General features: G+C 47.3%; 1 protein-coding gene across 1 annotated transcript in view; it reads left to right on the forward strand.

Moving 5' to 3' along the window:
- LOC137439355 (epithelial cell-transforming sequence 2 oncogene-like) overlaps positions 1–20,219 on the forward strand; it is a 39,233-nt gene that overhangs the window by 5,535 nt on the left and 13,479 nt on the right. The window contains exons 3-9 of the mRNA XM_068135073.2: positions 3,038–3,144; positions 3,571–3,699; positions 3,891–4,117; positions 7,404–7,551; positions 7,912–7,985; positions 8,723–8,879; positions 9,297–9,362. Coding sequence (XP_067991174.2) covers positions 3,076–3,144; positions 3,571–3,699; positions 3,891–4,117; positions 7,404–7,551; positions 7,912–7,985; positions 8,723–8,879; positions 9,297–9,362 — 870 coding nt within the window. The 5' untranslated portion in view covers positions 3,038–3,075. The remainder of the gene's footprint in view (positions 1–3,037; positions 3,145–3,570; positions 3,700–3,890; positions 4,118–7,403; positions 7,552–7,911; positions 7,986–8,722; positions 8,880–9,296; positions 9,363–20,219) is intronic.

The raw sequence follows: 20,219 nt of genomic DNA on the forward strand, positions 1-20,219 counted from the left end.
GATTTTCGTTTTTGACAAAATGACGGAAAAACTTGAACAACGCTACTGCATCAAATTTTGTGTTTTTTGGCCTCGGGGATGTTGGATGCTTCCATTGTGATGACTGCAACTTGGTTTCTGGGTCGTACCCATAAACCCAGGACTCATTGCCAGTGATCACTGTGTTGAGGAAGCTGGGATCGCAGTTCACAGTCTCCAGCATGTCCTGTGCGATCTCCAAACGGAGTTGCTTCTGCTCAATCGTTAGCAGCTTTGGTACGAACTTCGCTGAGATTCTCCTGAAGCCCAAATCCTCCTTCATAATGGAATGAACGGTGTTGAATCTTGCGGGTCGTTTCCACTTGGGAATCGCCAAGCTTTACACAAAATTTGATGCAGTAGCGTTGTTCAAGTTTTTCCGTCATTTTGTCAAAAACGAGAATCCGACGGCGCTCACTTACATGTCCTCACTCATCGGCGGTCTGCCGTCGAATGACAGCTTCTGCAGGTGGGAAAAAATTCACGCGTGCGCATTAGGATCGCCTACATACGTGCACCAATCAACGCCTCCCTAGCTTCTTTTTTTTTACGCACGAAAAATAAAGGTCGGATACTTTTTGAACACAGTAGTATATATATATAATATATATATATATATATAGATATATATATATATATATATATATATATATATATAAACAGAAATTGGGCGCTACTTTTGACTCACCCTGTATATATACATGTATGTATATATATACATACATATATATATATATATATATATATATATATATATATATATATATATATATATATATATATATATATATATATATATACATATACATACATACATACATACATACATACATACATATATATATATATATATATATATATATATATATATATATATATATATATATATATATATCAGTCACTATGCGACCTTCATATCATCAGTGGAGAACCGCCAGCAAGGTGTCCCATACAGCTGCTGCTGCACCTTGCTGGGAGCGATACGCACCACCTGCCACGCGGTGACGTTATCTCTGGTATCCACTCATCATATGGAGTCGACCTATATATATATATACACACACACACATACATACATATACATACATACACATGTGCATATACATACATACATACATAACATGTGCATATACATACATACATACATACAGTGCCTACAGAAAAGCATTGTACAGAAGGAGTACTCTGCAGAATTCACACCCCTTAACTCACATTTTGTTGTTACAGCCTGAATGTTAAATGGATTAAATTGATATTTTTGTCACCGATCTACACATAATACCCCATAATGTCAAAGTGGAATTTCTATTGGAAACCTTTACAAAATATTTCAAAATGAAAAGCAGAAATGTCTCGAGTCAATAAGTATTCAACCCCTTTGCTATGACACTCCAAATTGAGCTCAGGTGCATCCAATTACCCTTGATCATCCTTTAGATGTCTCTTCAACTTGATTGGAGTCCACCTGTGGCTAATTCAATTGATTGGACACGATTTAGAATGAAACACACCTTTCTATACAAGGTCCCACAGTTGGCAGTGCATGTCAGAGCCGAAACTCCATGATGAAGTCCAAGGAACTGTCCTCATCCAACTCCGAGATAGAATTGTGAGGAGATATAGATCTGGGGAAGGATATAAAACAATTTCTAGAATGTTGAAAGTTCCCAAGAGCACAATGAGCCCCATCATTAGAAAATGTAAAGAATATGGAACGACCCAGAATGTTCCTAGAGCTGGTCGTCTGACCAAACTGAGCAACCAGGCAAGAAGGACCTTGGTTCGGGAGGTGAACAAGAACCCAATCACTACTGTCACAGAACTACAGAGTTCATTGGCTGAGATGGAAGAACCTGCCAGAAGGACAATAGTCTCAGCAGCACTTCACAAATCTCGGCTTTATGGGAGAGGCCAGACAGAAGCCACTCCTGAGAAAAAGGCACGTGACAGAACGCCTGGAGTTTGCAAAAAGGCAGGTGAAAGACTCTGAGAGCATGAGGCAAAATATTCTGTGTTCTGATGAGACGAAAATTGAACTATTTGGCCTAAATGCAAAGTGCTACATCTGGTGGAAACCGAGCACAGCTCATCACCCATCTAACACCATCCCAACCGTGAAACATGGTGGTGGCAACATCATGCTATGGGGATGCTTTTCAGCAGCAGGGACTGGGAGACTTGGAAGTATAGAGGGAACAATGAATGGAGCCAAATACTGGCAAGTCTTTGAGGAGAACCTGCTTCAGAGTGCAAAAGACCTTAGAGGGACCTTAGAAGTGAAGATTTACATTCCAACAAGACAATGTCCCCAAGCATACAGCCAAAGTAACACTGGAATGGCTTCAGAACAAGAATGTGAAAGTCCTTGAGTGGCCCAGTCAAAGACCAGACTTGAATCCCATTGAGAATCTGTGGGAAAGACATGAAGATTGCTGTTCTTGACCATCCAACTTGACAGAGCTTGTGCAAATCTGCAAGGAAGAATGGGAGAAACTCCCCAAATCCAGATGAGCAACAAAGCTGATAGACATACGCAAGAAGACTCCAAGCTGCAATCACTGTCAAAGGCACTTCTACGGACTATTGACTCATAGGGCTGAATACTTATGTCAATGAGAAATTGTATTTCACTTTCAATAGATTAATATGAATTTCTAAAAATATTTTTCTGTCATTATGGGGCATTATGTGTAGACCGGTGACAATTTTTTTTAATTTAATCCATTTAAAATTCAGGCTGTAACAACAAAATGTGAAGAAGTCAAGGGGTGTGAATACTTTCTGAAGGCACTGTATATACATACATGGTACATGCACACATGAAAAAACGACAAACAGTTAAAAACTCACAGCTCTGTACCATATTTAAATTGTCCTACAATTTCACTATATATATATATATATGACACCAAGTAGTCAATGCAACACTTCCTCAACAACGTGTCTTTTGGGAATGTAGCAACATTGGCTTCTTTTTTTAAATGAGCATCAGAACTGGTTCTTTGTCATATCTGCACAGGACAACTACTGTTTGAAAATTTGAATGTCGTCCAAGTGATGACAAACCAAGAAGCAGGGCTTGCTGTGGCAGAAGCCTTCTTTGCTCTGTCTCAAAGAAAATCTACGGTACGTGATGAAAACAAATCGCAAACAGCAAGGCGACAACAATAAATGGAAATAGTTTTCACATTTTTCATCAAATAGCAAGTTAAAATATATCACAATAGTTGTATTTCTGAATCTGAGCTGTAGGGGGCAGTTTAAAGTATTTGAACCTCGGCTGCATCGAGATGGTCCAATCGGTGAAAGCAAAACTGCAAGTGTAAAGAAAGGAGGTTTTATCCACAGCTTATGACTGTGGCATCACTTTCTGACCTTGAATGGAATGGTTGGAAATTAAACTTGAACTTGAACGATTGGACATGCTCTGGATTCGAGCCAAACCAAAGGAAAGCAATAGTTACAGGCCACAGGCCCACTGTGTCATGGATTTGGGTGCTTGGTGGGATAAATGACATTTCAAAACTAATGTGTCATTGCCTTTCCGTCCAGGCCTGCCCGGTGGAATTCTTGGCTCGTTTCCTGCACACGAGGTGCGAGTGGAAGGGATGCGAGCACGTCGGTGAAAGGAAAGACCTTCCGGAAAGAGAGACCCAGAGCTCGGCCAACTCGCGACCACAGGTCGGAAATGGATTTACTTCCTTTGGTAAACTTCTTCCCTTGGAGAATTTAAAAACCAAATAGGAAAACCTTTCCTGTGGCAAATCAAAATAAATAAGCAAAATGTCCTCGATTAAAAATTGCTCTTGAACTGTGAAATCCACTTCCAAATTTGATTCAAAATTCTCATCAACGCATTGTTTTTGCCATAGGGTTCAGCGACGACCTTTCCAGCAGATCCGCAGCAACACGTTGGGCGTGAAGCGATGGCTGCAAAGATCACGAGAAGTGAAACGGTCTATATGCGTACCTTGGAATCTCTGAAAAAGGTGTATGCGTCTCCTCTAAAGGCAGCGATAGCCTCAGGTCGACCAATAATCAGCGCCGCCAATGTTCAGATCATCGTTTCTGACCCACTGCACATCTTCGATCTCCATCGGTTGGTGGTTCTGCGTCGCCATGATAGAGTACATTGTCAAATGCAAAACGTTGGTTTGGAAAAGCCTTTTCATGCTGAAAATGTGATAAATTGCAGTAATTGCCGATTATAAATTATTTGCAATGCAACTGAAAAGTTGTTTTAAGAAACAGAACTACATTGGGGTTAACCGAGATGCGGTTACCGTCTGAGGACCGAGCTCATGATGCAGGGAGCACAGTTTCAAACGCCATACATGATGTTACTTTTCTATCCATGTCTATCCATGCTCCTTGTACGTTCACGCCAAAGTACATTGTCTCCACGCGTCCTCGTACATCATGTACTTAATGTATCCTCATCGTGCATACCAACAAGCAAGGCCACAACTTTAAAGACCTTTCCACACATAAGAATACTATTCCATGAGTCTCAGATAACTCAACAAAAAAGGTCCACAAACCAGAACAGATATGGACCATTAATCAGACATAGCAAGGTGTAAGACTTTATACATTCGTAAGAAGTACGAGGGTACCTGATAGATGTTTAAGATAATGAAAGATATAGACAACATAAGTGAAGAATTTTTTTTCAGCAAAATGGACACTGGAGAGGACCAGGCGACATTTCTTAAGAGTGAATGGGAAGAAAGTTGGGATGACATTGGGGTATGGGTCTTTGACTCAGAGTGGTTGAGGGGAGGATGGTGACAGCCTAAGCGGTAGATGGGTTTAAACTGGAATTAGAAAGATACCTAGAAGCAATGGAGATAGAAGGGTACAGGGGTGTTGGCAGAAATGCAAGGAAATTATTGGTCTGATGGCCTCCTGCTGCATCGAAGCTCCTTTTATATCTTAGAATGATACTGTTACGATGGCCCGTCAAATATTCCACCGGATGATCGTCAATGGAGTGACGGATGGTCCTAAGAGACCATACGCTGTCTGCCGGCAAACCTGAACAGAGATTTTCTTCGGTTTTCGATGTACAGAAATGCAAGCGAGATTTGTTGCTTACAACTGGTACATCCGTCTGAAATGATGGGGGCCGAGCGATGTACGCAGGACAAACCACAGCGGTTTGACATCCCCCCAAAAAGGGCTTTTCGCACAAATTCCCAACAGTCACGAGTTTCACCCATGCACCAGGCCGACACACCAGTGGTGAGAAACAGGTTTATTATAGGAAGCAAAGAAGGATATGGAGAACAAGGAAGGCACACACATGTGGTTTTCTGCATAACAAGTCTCCTGCCCACAAACTGCAACGGCTTACACAATAACTTATCCTATCACAATATGAAGAGTTCAACAGAGCCAGGTCACAAGATGGAGAGAAACCTAGTCCCCACATGATGCTTGCATGGGGTTGGTGTGGGCTGGTAATAACAGAGAGAGAGAGAGAGAGAGAGAGAGAGAGGGGGGGGGGGGGGAAGTCTTGCGGGAGAAATAGACATGTTAAGCAGCGCTGCATCCGGGTTCCATAGCTTCTTCTCTTGAGCACACGTGTTATTGTATGGCATTGGTGGTTCTCCAGATGGAGATGTTGCTGTGTCAAACTCACTGAGCTCCACAGGACTCTACTCACCTCTCGACTTGAACAGTCTGCTCTCATCTCTGTCCTGTCCCAACTCGAACTGAACTACCTGTTCTATCCTCGCCCCTCGGTTTTTATTACCACGCGACCCTCCACTCATTGACTCCGGTTCAGCTTCTTGCCGTGTCCGTAGTTTCGAGCAGGTCCAGGCAGTTTCCAATGCAGGTGCAGCTCTTACCTTGGTGCATGGTCGTAAGGCCTTACGTTCACATTCCTTGGGAGGTAGAGGACGGAGGGAGGGTAGAGCATTTGCTGGGGCTTGCAGAGCAAGTGATTGATTTATAAACCACACATGAGCAGATTACGAAGGGAATTATTTGGAGGATTAATGAATGGTGGGAAGCTCTTTAGACACATTACGGAAGACAGGGGTCATGCTGTTAGGTCATTTATCAGCTTCTGAACAAACTTCGACTAAATGCGCAATAATTTTCACACAGAAACCACACACTTATATTAAAGCTTTATTAATGGCATAACTAGTCTACTTCACACCCGTTGCCTCCTATCACTGTTCCCACAATAATAATGGTTTTTAAATTAATTATTATTTTGCTTTGCAACAACAGGATATTTTACTGTTCTTAAAGATAGTCTCGAAAGATGTGGGGAATTAACTTTTGACATCCAAATGCTATCTACAGACATTTTGTTTTGATCAACAATCTATTACTGAAAGGAGATGTGTGCGTGCATGCGTGTGCCTGTGTGCGGCTTCACTCCAAAGGGTTCCTGCCATCGTGTAATAAAAATGGTACCATTAGAAAGCTGAAACAATTGATTTACTTGGAACAAAAATTAGTGTCTATTTAATCAAAGGCATGCGCATTATTGAAGTCCCTCTTTCTGGGATTGAGGAAGAAAACGTAAGCATGGGAGCTTAATGTAGCGGTTCCAACGGTAACATTTATTATTATACGACAGCAGGAACCCTTTAGAAGGATATGAGAGGAGTACATGGAAGGAGCACACAAAGAAAAATATATTTCACTTCATTTTACATCCTGTGGACAAGACTGTGGGGTAGTATCAATGGCTGAGGGTGCGGCTGCTGCAGTGCCCTCTGCTGCAGTGCCCTCTGCTGGTTAGGGCAGGAATTTGTAATTTGTTCATGGTGTGGTCGATAACTCAACTACTCTTCACGAAGGACACCGTGGGATCTTTAACGTCCACCAACGAATGTCGGCAGGTGGAACACCAGTTTAACGTCCGTCCGTAGGACGGCACACACATTGATGAATCACCCTGCATCTAAAAACAAATTTCTCTCCAAGTACATCGACATTTTGTCCAAAGTAAGCAGCCGCCAATGCGTAGCCATCGGTCGTTAAAGCCAAACCGAGTTGTCCCAATTCCTCTCACAGATGCTTCTCACAGACATGTCCACATTTTAAAAGGAATCTCAATCTCTTCCTCATTCTCCCCCATTCTATCCTTCTTTCCACTCACCAATCTTCCTGCGAAAACAGCCTCCAGAATTCCATTCCCACACAAATCAAATGCGACTCAGAGGAGCACGGATCACAAACATGCCGATACCTTCCAAACTCTCTTCCTCGACAATTCCCATGCCACAATCAACTTCCTTTGCATTTTCTGTTTTCATCAAATCATTTTCTTTGAGAGCGATGAAAGTACATCAAGTGTCTTCTTTCAAATCGCTGTTCCTTGTCGGTGTGGACACTTACAAACTTTTCTGCACACACAGGGACCTCTTTCGAGGCCTTCAGGTGAAAATGGTAGAGGGAGGCCCGGAGCATCCTTTGGGAGAAGTCTTCTCAAGGTTCACGAAAAAGCTCGGTGTATACACAAGTTTCTTCAACAACTACTCTCACGTCTTGCAGATCATCGAGGAGGTGCCGTTCATATCTGTTTGTTTGCACATCACGTTTAAATGGGCCTGGAAGCTTTTGGATGCGGGACAACCAGTGCAATCGTAAATTGCTCCGATATTTGGCTGACGGTTTTGGAATATTCTCTATTCGAGGAATAATTTTGGATATGAAACTGTGGTGGATTACTTTATACGGTCAGGGAAAATAGGCAGAGTCAAACGTGCCTAAAATTCACCTTCGAGCGACAGTTCCATGGGGCGAAGCTGTATTGTTAGGAATGCCACCCATATAAGGGGAATTGAATGAAAAGTTTTCTTGCACGTGTTTGTGTGGAGCCAGTGGTCCCCCACCATGTACTCCATCTAATCACAATCCCTTCAGTGCAGAGATGACAGCCCAGCGTTTCGAGCCTTTCTGAAGAGCCGCGATTACAGTCCGTCCACCAGAATGTTGAGGTAAGAACAATACTCCTAGATTATCTCATTTACCATACTGCCACCTTTTAGACACAACCGATACTACAACTTACAGTCGAGCATACCACAATGACTTGAAGGCAAAAGTGTGGTGCAATAAAATGGTAATTGCTACAATTTCATTTTCGTACAACTCAGAAGGACACTCCATATTGCCATTGTCCAACTGCCATTTGTAGCCACCTGGAGCTTAAATTTGCAAATGGGTGGGCAGGGCAGTAAAGTGAAGAAAATTGTTGAGGAACATGAGGATAGGGATTAAAATGGAGGATAGGAGAGGGTAGGGCAGGGAAAGGTGGAGTCAGGCAGGAGAAGGGAGGTGAAAGGGGGAATAAAGTATATAGCAGAGGTATATGGAAGAGGGTGAAGGGGGTAGGTATCTATCAAAAGTCCAACATTTTACAGTGAAGCCAGTATGACAGATCAGCTCGAGATAAATTATGCAGCTAGAGTACCACATCGACATGTAACATAGCAAGATACACAACAAATACAACGACAAGAGAGCAAGTACCAAGATACAGGTACAGGGTAAGCATTTCTGGAAGCCTACAATCAGTACAACTGTGCTGCATGTCACATGATTGCACAACTCTGGCCTGCTCCGTTTAATCACCGCACGAGATCAAGAAACACCTGCACATTTAAAGGTGTCTTACGTACCTTCCGGTACACGGAGCTCGAGATTTCACTGTTGGGCGGATGTACTCGTACAGCTTGCCCGAGCTCTTGCTGGAGGTCGCCAGACGGTTGCCGTGCCTGCTGTACGAGCTGAGATCTCTGCACTTTTCGACGTCCATCGAGCACTCAGACAGGGCCCAGATTGCTGCTGCTGCCGACTGCTTGCAGAATTATTGCGGCTTTATCAAGAAGGTAAAGGGGACAAAACATCATCATCATCATATTACCTTCTTAACCCCAAATTACTCCTAACAACAAACTTGTAATTTAAACATTTAATCAAGCCCAGAACTCTCCTTAAGGAATATAAATCATGTCTCATCGAACACGGTTTTCTTCCCAGAGTACCGGCCTTTGCTTGAAATGTAACACTAGGAAAATAATTTGGGTCAACTTAATGTGGCTAAACCCTCAAAAATTGACCATTTTGGTTACACCTGTCCAGGCATCACTCTCCTATTCGAGTGACGTTCACATCCAAGTCTGAACATTGCAAAACATTTAAGGGCAGACGCTTTGAAAATGATCTTCCTTTGAAGTAAAGTAAATACTGTATATTCCAATCATGAAAAACAATTGATTAAATACTTTTTTTAAATACTTTCCAAGGTGAAGGGGAGAATCCAGAGGGAAGCCCACCTGCGTGAAGTCCAACAGTCCATCGTGGAGTGCCCGGTAAGTTAACATTCACGCGCTCTGCATGAACACATCTGGAAGTTCCACAAACATTACCGACGACATAAACGGTCCACGATCACATCCATGTCACATTTTACTTGTTGGCACGGCCCTGATGGTAGCTTTCTAACCTTAGAGCCTCAGGGGGTCGACTGCAAACTCAAATCATTGTGGTGGAGTTCCGGCAGTTCACTCGAGTATGGCTCGTGGAAGCCATTTCGAACTGGAGGGGAAGTTGTGCGCATGTGCACATGACGTTTAATGTCACATTGGCTGTATCGGATCAGAAGGGCCTATTTTGGTTTTATTATATTATGTCCGACCGCAATTCCCCCCAACCTGGCTAATGTGCAGCAAGGCATAGACAGCCAATGAAATACTTTAGTCCAGGTAGAAGTGTATAGATTACCATGCTCCGAATGTCGTGTAAGAACACCTTGATGTAAATAAGTCAGGCCGGATGTCACGTGAGGTTGTATATTTGTCTCCATGCGAGGGGTGGAGCTATGCTAATTAGTGAGGGTATAAGGAATAATTCCCTGTACGTAAATTGCCTCTGTGGTTCTCCCTTTGTTCCTTATGGCACTTGCAACACCAGCCATGCATTCCGCACCTAAATTAAATAACGTAACCGCTGACCAGATTCAGACATTCGAACACTACCACTGACGCCACCAGCTGAGTCATCACAAGGGCCGACAAGAAGGGCCGTGAGGCCCCGCCCCGAGATGTGATGATTGGTCGTGGCCGTGGAAAGATGCGATGGGACTCTTTGATTGCAGTGCGCGCGGCCATCATCAGAGGACGTTCGAGCACCAGGGACAAAACGGGAGAGGACTGCCATTTTCCCTCTCTTGGTTCAGACATTCGTAACGAACAGTCACAGCTCTCTTGGTCCTGGCTTTGATCGCAAGCAGACGCATTTTACTCTCTCTTGGTTTGTGGCTGCATAAGGAGCGGTCGCAAGTTAACTCGATCCCGGGTTCGTGACAGGCGGTGGCAGCTTATTTATTTGTTCTCTCTTGTCCTGGTTGCATTTTCGCTCTCCCTGTTCCATGTTGCGGGAAAGGCGGACGCATCCTTCTCTTGTCCCTCCTTGGTACTGGCTTCGTGACGGCTGCACTTGGTGCCGTGTGCGCCTGAGAGGAATATCGGGGCTCGGTGCAGGCAAGCAGGATCGAGGGAGAGCCTGGCCTGTTCGCCTCGCGTCGGCGACTGGCGGTGAACAGACTTGGCGCCAACGCGTGTTTTCCCGCGCAGGGACTCTCGGAACCTGTGAAGACCCCGGACGGTCATGGACACCAGAGCGGATTTGCAGGCAAACGCACCACACATTTTATTACTTTCCTTTATTTATCCCTGTGTCTGTTTTGAGTCCGTGTGGGGGCGCCCCAATTAGGAATTAGATTTTACTGTACATTCATTCTTGTTATCCTGGCATTTATTTTATTAAACCCTTCATTTGTTGAATTTCAATTCCTTGTCCTGTCCGTTTATTTGTTGTGGGAATCGGATTACCCCGTGCCACACCTGTCCATCCAGGTAAGCTCACTACACCCTCGCGCATATAAAGAACACCGCCATAGTTTGAGTGAACGCCTCGGAGTTAAAGCTCGGTTGGCTATCCGTAACCAGGGGTGTTAATCCCAGGGACATGACAATATGTATGTATATGTATATGTATGGACAAAAGGACCACCGAGGCACTCGGAAACATGGTGGTGGGATGATGAAGTTGGAAAGAGGATTGACGAGAGGAGGAAGAAGTTCAAGGAGTGGCAGAAGGCGAAGGGTACGGGAGCAAAGAAGTGCAAAGAAAGAGGTAGCAAAGGCGCAGGAGGCATGTAGGAAAATGTTCGGAGAACGCTTGGATTCGGAAGAGGGTCAGAGAGCGGTATTAAGGATTGCAAAGCAGATAGCGAAAGAGAGGTGTGATGTGATGGGGGTGAGTTGCTTGAAGGATGAAGTGGGACAAATCGTTGTGGACCCAGATGGAATTAAAGGAAGATGGAAAAGATATATGGAAACGCTGTTGAATACAGAGAATGAATGGGATGGCACCATAGAGAGTAACCCAGTTTTAGGACCGGCAGAGAAGATAACTGAGAAGGAAGTTGAGGAAGCGATAAAAGCAATGAAGAGTAGAAAAGCGGGAGGGCCGACGGGAGTTGTGGGAGATATGTTGAAGGCAGCAGGAAGTTGGGGTGTGAAGAGAATGACAGAGATCTGTAATCTGGTGGTGAAAGAAGGCCGCATTCCAGTGGATTTGGAACTGAGTACCCTCGTCCCTCTATACAAGGGGAAAGGTGACCCTCTGGAGTGTGGCTCGTACCGAGCGACAAAGTTATTGGAGCATGGAATGAAGGTATTGGAAAGGGTGTTGGAGAGGAGGATAAGGAAGAAGGTGAAGATCGACGAAATGCAGTTTGGATTTATGCCAGGAAGAGGAATGACAGACGCGCTTTTTATAAGTTGCAGGAGAAGTACATGGAGAAGAGGAAGAAGTTGTTTCTTGGGTTTGTTGATCTGGAGAAAGCATTCAATAGGGTTCCACGTGAAGTATTGACATGGGCATTGAGGAAGTTAGAAGTGGAGGAATGGTTGATCAGAGTAGTGATGGCAATGTACAAAAGAGCGCGCACAGCTGTAAGGACGAAGGACGGGAACAGTGGTGAGTTTGAGGTGAAGGTGGGAGTGCATCAGGGGTCGGTACTAAGTCCACTACTATTTGTAGCTGTGATGGAGGTGCTGGCTCAGAACGTAAAGGAGGGTTTACCGTGGGAATTGTTGTATGCAGATGATCTGGTGTTGATTGCGGAAAGTATGGATGGACTGAAGGAAAAGATAAACAAGTGGAAGGAATGTATGGAGACAAAAGGTCTGAAGGTGAATATCGGAAAGATGAAGGTGATGGCAAGTGGTAAAGCATGTGGTGAGGTGGAAAGAACTGGGAAGTGGCCATGTGCTGTGTGCAGGAAGGGTGTCGGAGTGAACTCCATTCAATGTACAATGTGCGCTGAGTGGGTTCATCAAAAATGTAGTGGTCTGAGAGGGTCATTAACCAGTGTGGCAGCTACATTCAAATGTAAGGTGTGCACAGAGGGAGCTGCAGATGGAGGAAATGTTGAGTTGGATCTTGGAGATGGCGTGAAGCTGGAAGGTGTGAAAACATTTTGCTACCTCGGAGACATGCTGAATGGAGAAGGTGGATCAGACTCGGCAACGGTTGCTGGAGTGAGATGTGCATGGAAGAAGTTTCGGGAACCGAGTGGCGTGCTGATGAGGAGGGGAGTGTCGTTGAAGCTGAAGGGAAAGGTGTATGCTGCATGTGTGAGAAGTGTTATGATTTATGGGAGCGAGACATGGGTAATGAATGTAGAGCAGCAACGAAGGTTGGAAAGGGTGGAAATGCGAATGGTTCGATGGATGTGCGGAGTATCGTTGAGAGAGAGGAAGACAAATGATGAATTGCGAAAAATGATGGGAATAGAGCCTGTGATTGATGTTGTGAAGAGGAACAGGTTGAGATGGTTTGGTCATGTGTTGAGGAAGGATGAAAGTGACTGGTTGAGAAGAGTGATGGAAATGAATGTAGAAGGAAGTAGAGGACGGGGAAGACCGAGAAAGACTTGGCTAAAGATGGTGGAAGAAGAAATGTGGGCAAGGGGGTTAACAAGGGGAGATGCAGAAAATAGGGCAAAATGGAGAAGATTGTCATGGGGACCGCAAGGCTAACCCCCTCCCTAGTAGGGAAAATGGCCTTAAAATGCATGTTGTTGTTGTTGTATTCAGAAAGTATTCAGACCCCTTCACTTTTTTTCACATTTTGTTATATTGCAGCCTTATGCTGAAATCGTTTAAATTCATTTTTTCCCTCATCAATCTACACTCAATACCCCATAATGCGAAAGAGAAAACAGGATTTTAGAAAGTTTTGCAAATGTATTGTTACAGATACGACTTTGATGGTATGGTGGGCCGAGCGGGATGGCCGCCGTATCCGTACAAGTTACCCGATTGTGCCCGAATGTTAACTAATCGCGCTACGCTGGCTCAATAGGAAAGAGAAGACACCCGGCTGGGCTATAATCACACAATACGACACCAGGGATACGGTTCTCAAAGGTTGTTATTACAATTGCGGAAGGTTTAGATTACAGGGACAAGAGGGAAACATAGGAAGGTGGGCACTTAAACACACTTATATTATCCCCGGACAGACGACAGGTAAACGCGGGACAAGGCTCACTCACACGGGGTTTGATGGCCAGGAAAGCGGCAGTCGATGGCTCAGGTGCACCTGGCTCAGGGACAGAATCACGTACGGTGGTGTCCAACAGATGCGGGGAGGTCGCTCAGCGCTCGTGGGTCGCGACTTTGGTGGAGATGCCGGGGAGGTCGCTCAGCGCTCGGGAGGGTGGCGTCTTGTCCTTCCAAGCTCGGGGCGCATCTCACGTCACGTCCGGCGCGGGGCCGCGTATATCCGGCGGGGAGTGACACGCCCTCGGCTCGTTAGCGCCGCCCCAGATGGCCTCGGCCCATGGCTTCTCATTGGGTGCGGGGGTTACCGGCTCCGCCCTTGACGAGGGGCCGACAGGGAGCCCCTTCGTGGTAACCCCGTGGAGCGCGTGGTCAATGGCGGCTAACCGAGCCGGAAGGAGGACGCCCACTCCCCATGCCGTCACCGCGCCGCCCCCCTCTTTTGTTGTTGTTGTTGTAGTTGGCGCTTCTTCATGGGGAAGAGATGCGGAGAGGTATGGGGAGGTCCTAAACTTCCTAACAGGTGCCATATAATCACATTCTGGTGCAACGAAGAGTCATAATTAATGGAAACAAGTCCTTAACTGACATAGATTAAGAATAACTAGCAAGATGTCCTATAATTGTCTACGTGTGGTGCGGGGGACCTGGGCACGACATTTAATGGGGGGATGAAGGGGAAGATCGGCTCTAATGGGTGTTGTTTACAGACAATGGGACTAGGGAATGGGGTAAGGGAGAGTTGGGGAGTATCGGAGAAAATAGGGGAATATTTACAAGCGGATATGGAGGCCAAATTCCATATTCGCAACATTGCACCCTTCTCTACCCTCGGGGCGTCCCGACCCGATAAATTTTTACCTACTTTAGTGTGGCACGCAATGTAGTTCCCTCTACTATTAACTCTACCCTGAGTGCGACAGTTTTACAGATATTCACAAATGAGTAAATATGTCCCCCTGCGACGTTGCACCCTTCTCCTCACAGAAACACACCCACAGGATAACCGAATCCGGAAAGAATTCTCAAACTAAACATACAGCCGGTAGGGAGCATTATTTACAAGACTACGCTGCTATTTACACTACGATCCAGGACCTGTTTTTGGAGGAACACATGCAGATGTTATGCATAGAGAGAGCGCGCTTGCCAACATCGATACACCAACCCACGAGTGCTCTGTGGCCGACGGCCTTTAATAACGTGCAGAGCACCCTTTCCGAGCATCAACAGCACCACCCCACCACCAATCGGTGCAGTCACCATTGTTCAATGATTAAAAATAAATGCGACAACCCCTAACCCTGCAGGTGTCTCTTGCTCTTCTTGTGGTGCACTTGGTGTTTAACTAAAAGTGGTTCACCTGTATGGCATAGGTGCCACGTTGACCCATAGGTCCATCCCCGGGTGGTGCTTGGCCGCAAACGAACTGCGGTCCATTGTGGGTGGCCACAACATTGCGGTCCATATGGTGTACCGATCCAGGCAGCGAACAGCGAAAGTGCAGGCCCACAACTGCGCAGCCAGCACCTCTCTCTCCTCTCTCTCTACCCCAAAGCCAGATCCTCGGAGGTGGGAGACAAAAGAAGCAGACAAGTGAGTAAGGTGGTAAGGGCGCAAAAGTGCACGCAATACAAGATGATGCACATTGGGGGCACATGGGAACCAGGTGAGACAGGTACGTTCCTATCGTACGCCCCCCCCCCCACCAGGTAACCTACATGGCCCCTCCCTTACCCCTTACTGTATCCACAAAACACAACACTACCCATAAACATCTACTTTACAAATCGACAACATCCCTACTGTCTTCCCCGTTCCTCCCATAAACCAAATTCGTCTTCTCTCCCTCCTAACCAATCAAATTTGCCATTTTCAACTCTCATCAAAATTTGCCATCTCCAACTGCACATCAAAATTTGCCATCACCAATTCATCATCAGTCCCTCCTAAGGAGGGAGAGATGGAATCACCCCAATGTCTCATCCACGTCGTGATGCGTCTCACAAATCCTCACAGCAATCTCATTTCCTGCAACAAACAAAGAAAACACAGGTGTGGAGTCATCATCATCACCACAGGCAAGTGGCTGCGCATGGTGCGACAGGTTCATCAATCCTAACTATCTCCTAAATGACTTTAACAACTTTACACTACCCGGGGTCTCTCTCCGGCCAAACCATTGGCCCTCTTACACTATGGGTTCTAAAAACCAATTCCCATTGGCCAAACTGTGGTGCTCTTCAATTTGGGGTCTCACTCCCCCGATTCATCTCCCGGTGCCCTCGTACAATTTCTGGGCTGTGGCGTGTACCTCTCCCAGTGGGTCTACCCACCTGCACCCCTCCACCACTGCAGTTGCCTCCGAGCTTACCTGCTCCTTACCCTAACCTATCTACCTGGGGAAGGCCCTCTGGCGCTCTCCCCACTCCGTGCCCTCTCTGGCACTGGGCTGCCCGATCCACACCCGGGATCCTCAGGCACCCACTCACAACTACCGGCTCCCAGAGCCCACCTGCGGCCTCACCTGGCCGACATCCTCACAGTGGTGGAGTGCCCAACCAACTACACACACTAACAGGCTACACGCCCAGCCATTTCCACAACACTAATGCACCCATTCACAACACCATTCTGCAACCGCACCACAAATGCCAATATCCAACCACAATTTACCTGTACCCTCTACCTAACACTTACACTACCCGCCCCGGGTACTCGTGAAAGGGGTCCACTCTTCCCCCATCCACACCTTCGCACCATGCACACCACTCCGTACCACTTACTCCAACTTTCTCCACACACCTGTACTTGCACACCTGTGCTCTCACACCTGGTGCCACCGGCACCCTTCTCTCCCCAAGCGCATTCGCGCTGATCCACACACTCACTACTCATACACTGCTCCACACACCTGTCCAGTTGCACACCTGTGCAATCACACCTGTTCCATCCTCACACACACGGCATCATCTCAGCTAACTACTCCCTTCTGAAACTTGCGCTTCCCAGTCGTCCCTTTAAACTATTGCGCTCCCTCGTCATTATCATCCACACTAATCTGCCTGCGTCCCCACTACAGGTATCAGTCACTAACTAACCTTAACGTTACCTAAGGTCATCTTCGCTAGATCCCTACACACCATATCCTAACCCACCCGGGCTAGTTTTCACTGCCATACACCCCACAAGCTATTGCTCCTTTGCCCCCCCCGCATGGGAAGGGTGGCAGATTTGCCATCCCACCCCATCGGGGGTCTCTCACTACCAATTTTGCACATCAAATTTCAACAAATCAAAAATTTGGCCAATCACTGCCCATCATCTGCCAATCACTACTGCCAATCCCTTGCCAATCATCAAATTTTGTTTTTCTCCAATTTTGGGTCCAAAACACTAACCTCATCACCCAGTCGACTCACTAATACCTCTCGGTGCGCCAATTCCCGTCCAAAGCCCGGCTTCGTAAAGCCAAGCAATGGATGCTGGTTGTTCTGTGCCAGTGGCTGGCTGCATCCTGCCTTCGGTGCAGGGAAGGAGGTTTACCCGGCCCGAGATCCCACGCACCTTCTCGGCACGGAGCCATCCAATGCCCCGATCTCGACCTGCCGGCACGTCTCAACAAAAAGTGGTCGCCATGGCGACCCTTTCTATCGGGCTGCCAGCTCCGCCTAGTGGAGCCTGGACGCGGCCGTTCAAAGCGAGGCCCGGCACGCACCGAGGGCCTGCTTCGGCTAAAAGTCGCTCTAACCTCTAACCCGTGTAACGTCGATGCTTCACCTGCATGCTTACACCCCGCAGCCCGTTCCTTGCTCACACACCCAGCCGTGCCCATGCTCCTCGTACCTTTCCTTACACACCCAGGTACACCCATTCCACTCACCGCCTTGGTCACACACCTGACCACCGAACACTTTGGCACACACTCGTTGGTAGCACACCTCACCAATACACCTCTTCGCGCCCCCTCCTCGGTCACCTCCTCTGTGACAATCACAGGTGTGCTCTCATTCGCACACCCAACCACGTGCCTCACCACCAACTCCAGCGTGCATTCCCACTCACGCTCTACCATTCCAGGTGTGCATCCTTCCATCCCAGGTGTACATCCTCGCTCACCTGTCACCACTAACTCACTCTCCTTGTCACTCTCACTACTCTCACCTCCACTCGTGACAACGCACTCACCCTTACTCTTGACAGCACACTCTTTCCCCATGCACCTGTCCGTCACACACCTTTCTCGCGCACACTCTCCCGTCACACCCTCTGTAACACCCACCACAGGTGGACACTCTTCCTTACTTCTGACAGCGCACTCTTTCCTCATGCACCTGTCCGTCACACACCTTTCTCGCGCACACTCCTGCGCACACCAGACCTGTCACACACTTCACCAACGGCCTCTCACGAACACCCGGGTCTATCTCGACCCCCAAGCTTCTTAAATCCCCTGGCGCATCATACGCACGACCATATTGGTCACCACTTACACCGGGTCCTCTTTCTCTTCGCTTCTCCTCCATCACCTGCGAATCCCTCATCCGGTTAATGAGCACATCACGATCCAAACACAGACTTTGGACCAATTCTTTTATCTCCTCTTTTATCTCTTTGTTATCCCCTCTCCGTCGCTTCTTAATTTCGCTCACCCCTTCTTCCACTTCTTCTAATTTGTGCCTCACCTCTTTTATTCCCCGGTACGTCTCCTCAAGCTCGTCCTCCAAGGCTACCTTGACCGTTTCCATGTGCGTCCTCACCTGCCGGTCCTTCGTCTCCATTACCTCTATCACCTCGTCCAACCTCGTTGTCAGTCCCTCACGTACCATCTGACATTCCCTCTTCGTCGCTACCAAGTCATCTTTTAGTTCTTTCTGTGTCGCCTTTAAACCTCCTAATACCGCAGTGTTCCTTTGAACCTGCTCCACTAACTCCGTCTGTCCCACCGTCAGCTGCTCCACCTCCTGCGTCAGGTCCTCTATGCCCCCTTGTAACTTTACAGTCCCCTTTCTCACCTCCTTTTCCATGTGCTCCTCACAGTGCCTCACCTCCTCGCGCACTCCTCCTCTGATCTCCTCTCCCATCACTTGCATCTCCTGCCCAGATGCCACCCTCATCTGCTCCATTTCCTCCCTGTGAGCATCCAGTTTGGTTTCTACCCCCATTCTGACCCCCTCTATCTGCTGCTCCATTTGTTTAACTTCCCTTTCCGCTTGGTCCCTCATGTCCCTCAATTTGCCTTCCATACTGTTTTCTAACCCCTCTAACCCATTTTTCACTCCCTCTATTTGATTCTCTTGAGCGGCCATTCTGTTTTCTACCCCCGTTAACCCATGTTTCACTCCCTCTATCTGATTCTCTTGAGCGGCCATTCTGTTTTCTACCCCCGTTAACCCATTCTTTACTTCTTTTATCCCGTTGTCTAACCCCTCAAATTTCTTTTCTAATCCCTCACCGGTACCCCTCATTTGGCCCTCCAATCGCTCACTCCGAGCCCTCATTCGGTTCGTTATTTCTTCAATTTGGTTTCCCAATCGCTCACCCCGAGCATCCATCCGGTTCTCCAATCGCTCACTATTCTGGGCCATAAGGGCCTTCATTTGTATAAAAAACAAGTTCAAATCCACCGGGGGCGCTGCCACGGTCGCTGGCGCGGTGATCAGCGAGGCGCCATTTTGCGCGCCCGCTTCTTCGTGCGTGACGGCGCTATTTTGCGAACCTGCCGCCCTCACTGCTTCGCTCTCCTCCTGTCCCTCATTTTGGTCCTGGATCGACCCTACCTCACTCTCCTTTACCGGACCCCAGCCGTCTTGATCCGCCATAGCGCGACTTGCAAAATTCGAGTTTCGTAAAACAAAACAAATTTCGGCCGCTCCAAATTTTGACCAAATTTTTTTTTTTCCTCTATTCGTTTTTTTTTTTTCCTTCAAAATTTGGTCGGGCCTCGAATCTCACTCCCGACACCAATTGTTACAGATACGACTTTGATGGTATGGTGGGCCGAGCGGGATGGCCGCCGTATCCGTACAAGTTACCCGATTGTGCCCGAATGTTAACTAATCGCGCTACGCTGGCTCAATAGGAAAGAGAAGACACCCGGCTGGGCTATAATCACACAATACGACACCAGGGATACGGTTCTCAAAGGTTGTTATTACAATTGCGGAAGGTTTAGATTACAGGGACAAGAGGGAAACATAGGAAGGTGGGCACTTAAACACACTTATATTATCCCCGGACAGACGACAGGTAAACGCGGGACAAGGCTCACTCACACGGGGTTTGATGGCCAGGAAAGCGGCAGTCGATGGCTCAGGTGCACCTGGCTCAGGGACAGAATCACGTACGGTGGTGTCCAACAGATGCGGGGAGGTCGCTCAGCGCTCGTGGGTCGCGACTTTGGTGGAGATGCCGGGGAGGTCGCTCAGCGCTCGGGAGGGTGGCGTCTTGTCCTTCCAAGCTCGGGGCGCATCTCACGTCACGTCCGGCGCGGGGCCGCGTATATCCGGCGGGGAGTGACACGCCCTCGGCTCGTTAGCGCCGCCCCAGATGGCCTCGGCCCATGGCTTCTCATTGGGTGCGGGGGTTACCGGC

Source organism: Myxine glutinosa, chromosome 14 (assembly GCF_964187855.1).
Source record: "Myxine glutinosa chromosome 14, kmMyxGlut1.1, whole genome shotgun sequence".
NCBI lineage: Eukaryota > Metazoa > Chordata > Myxini > Myxiniformes > Myxinidae > Myxine > Myxine glutinosa.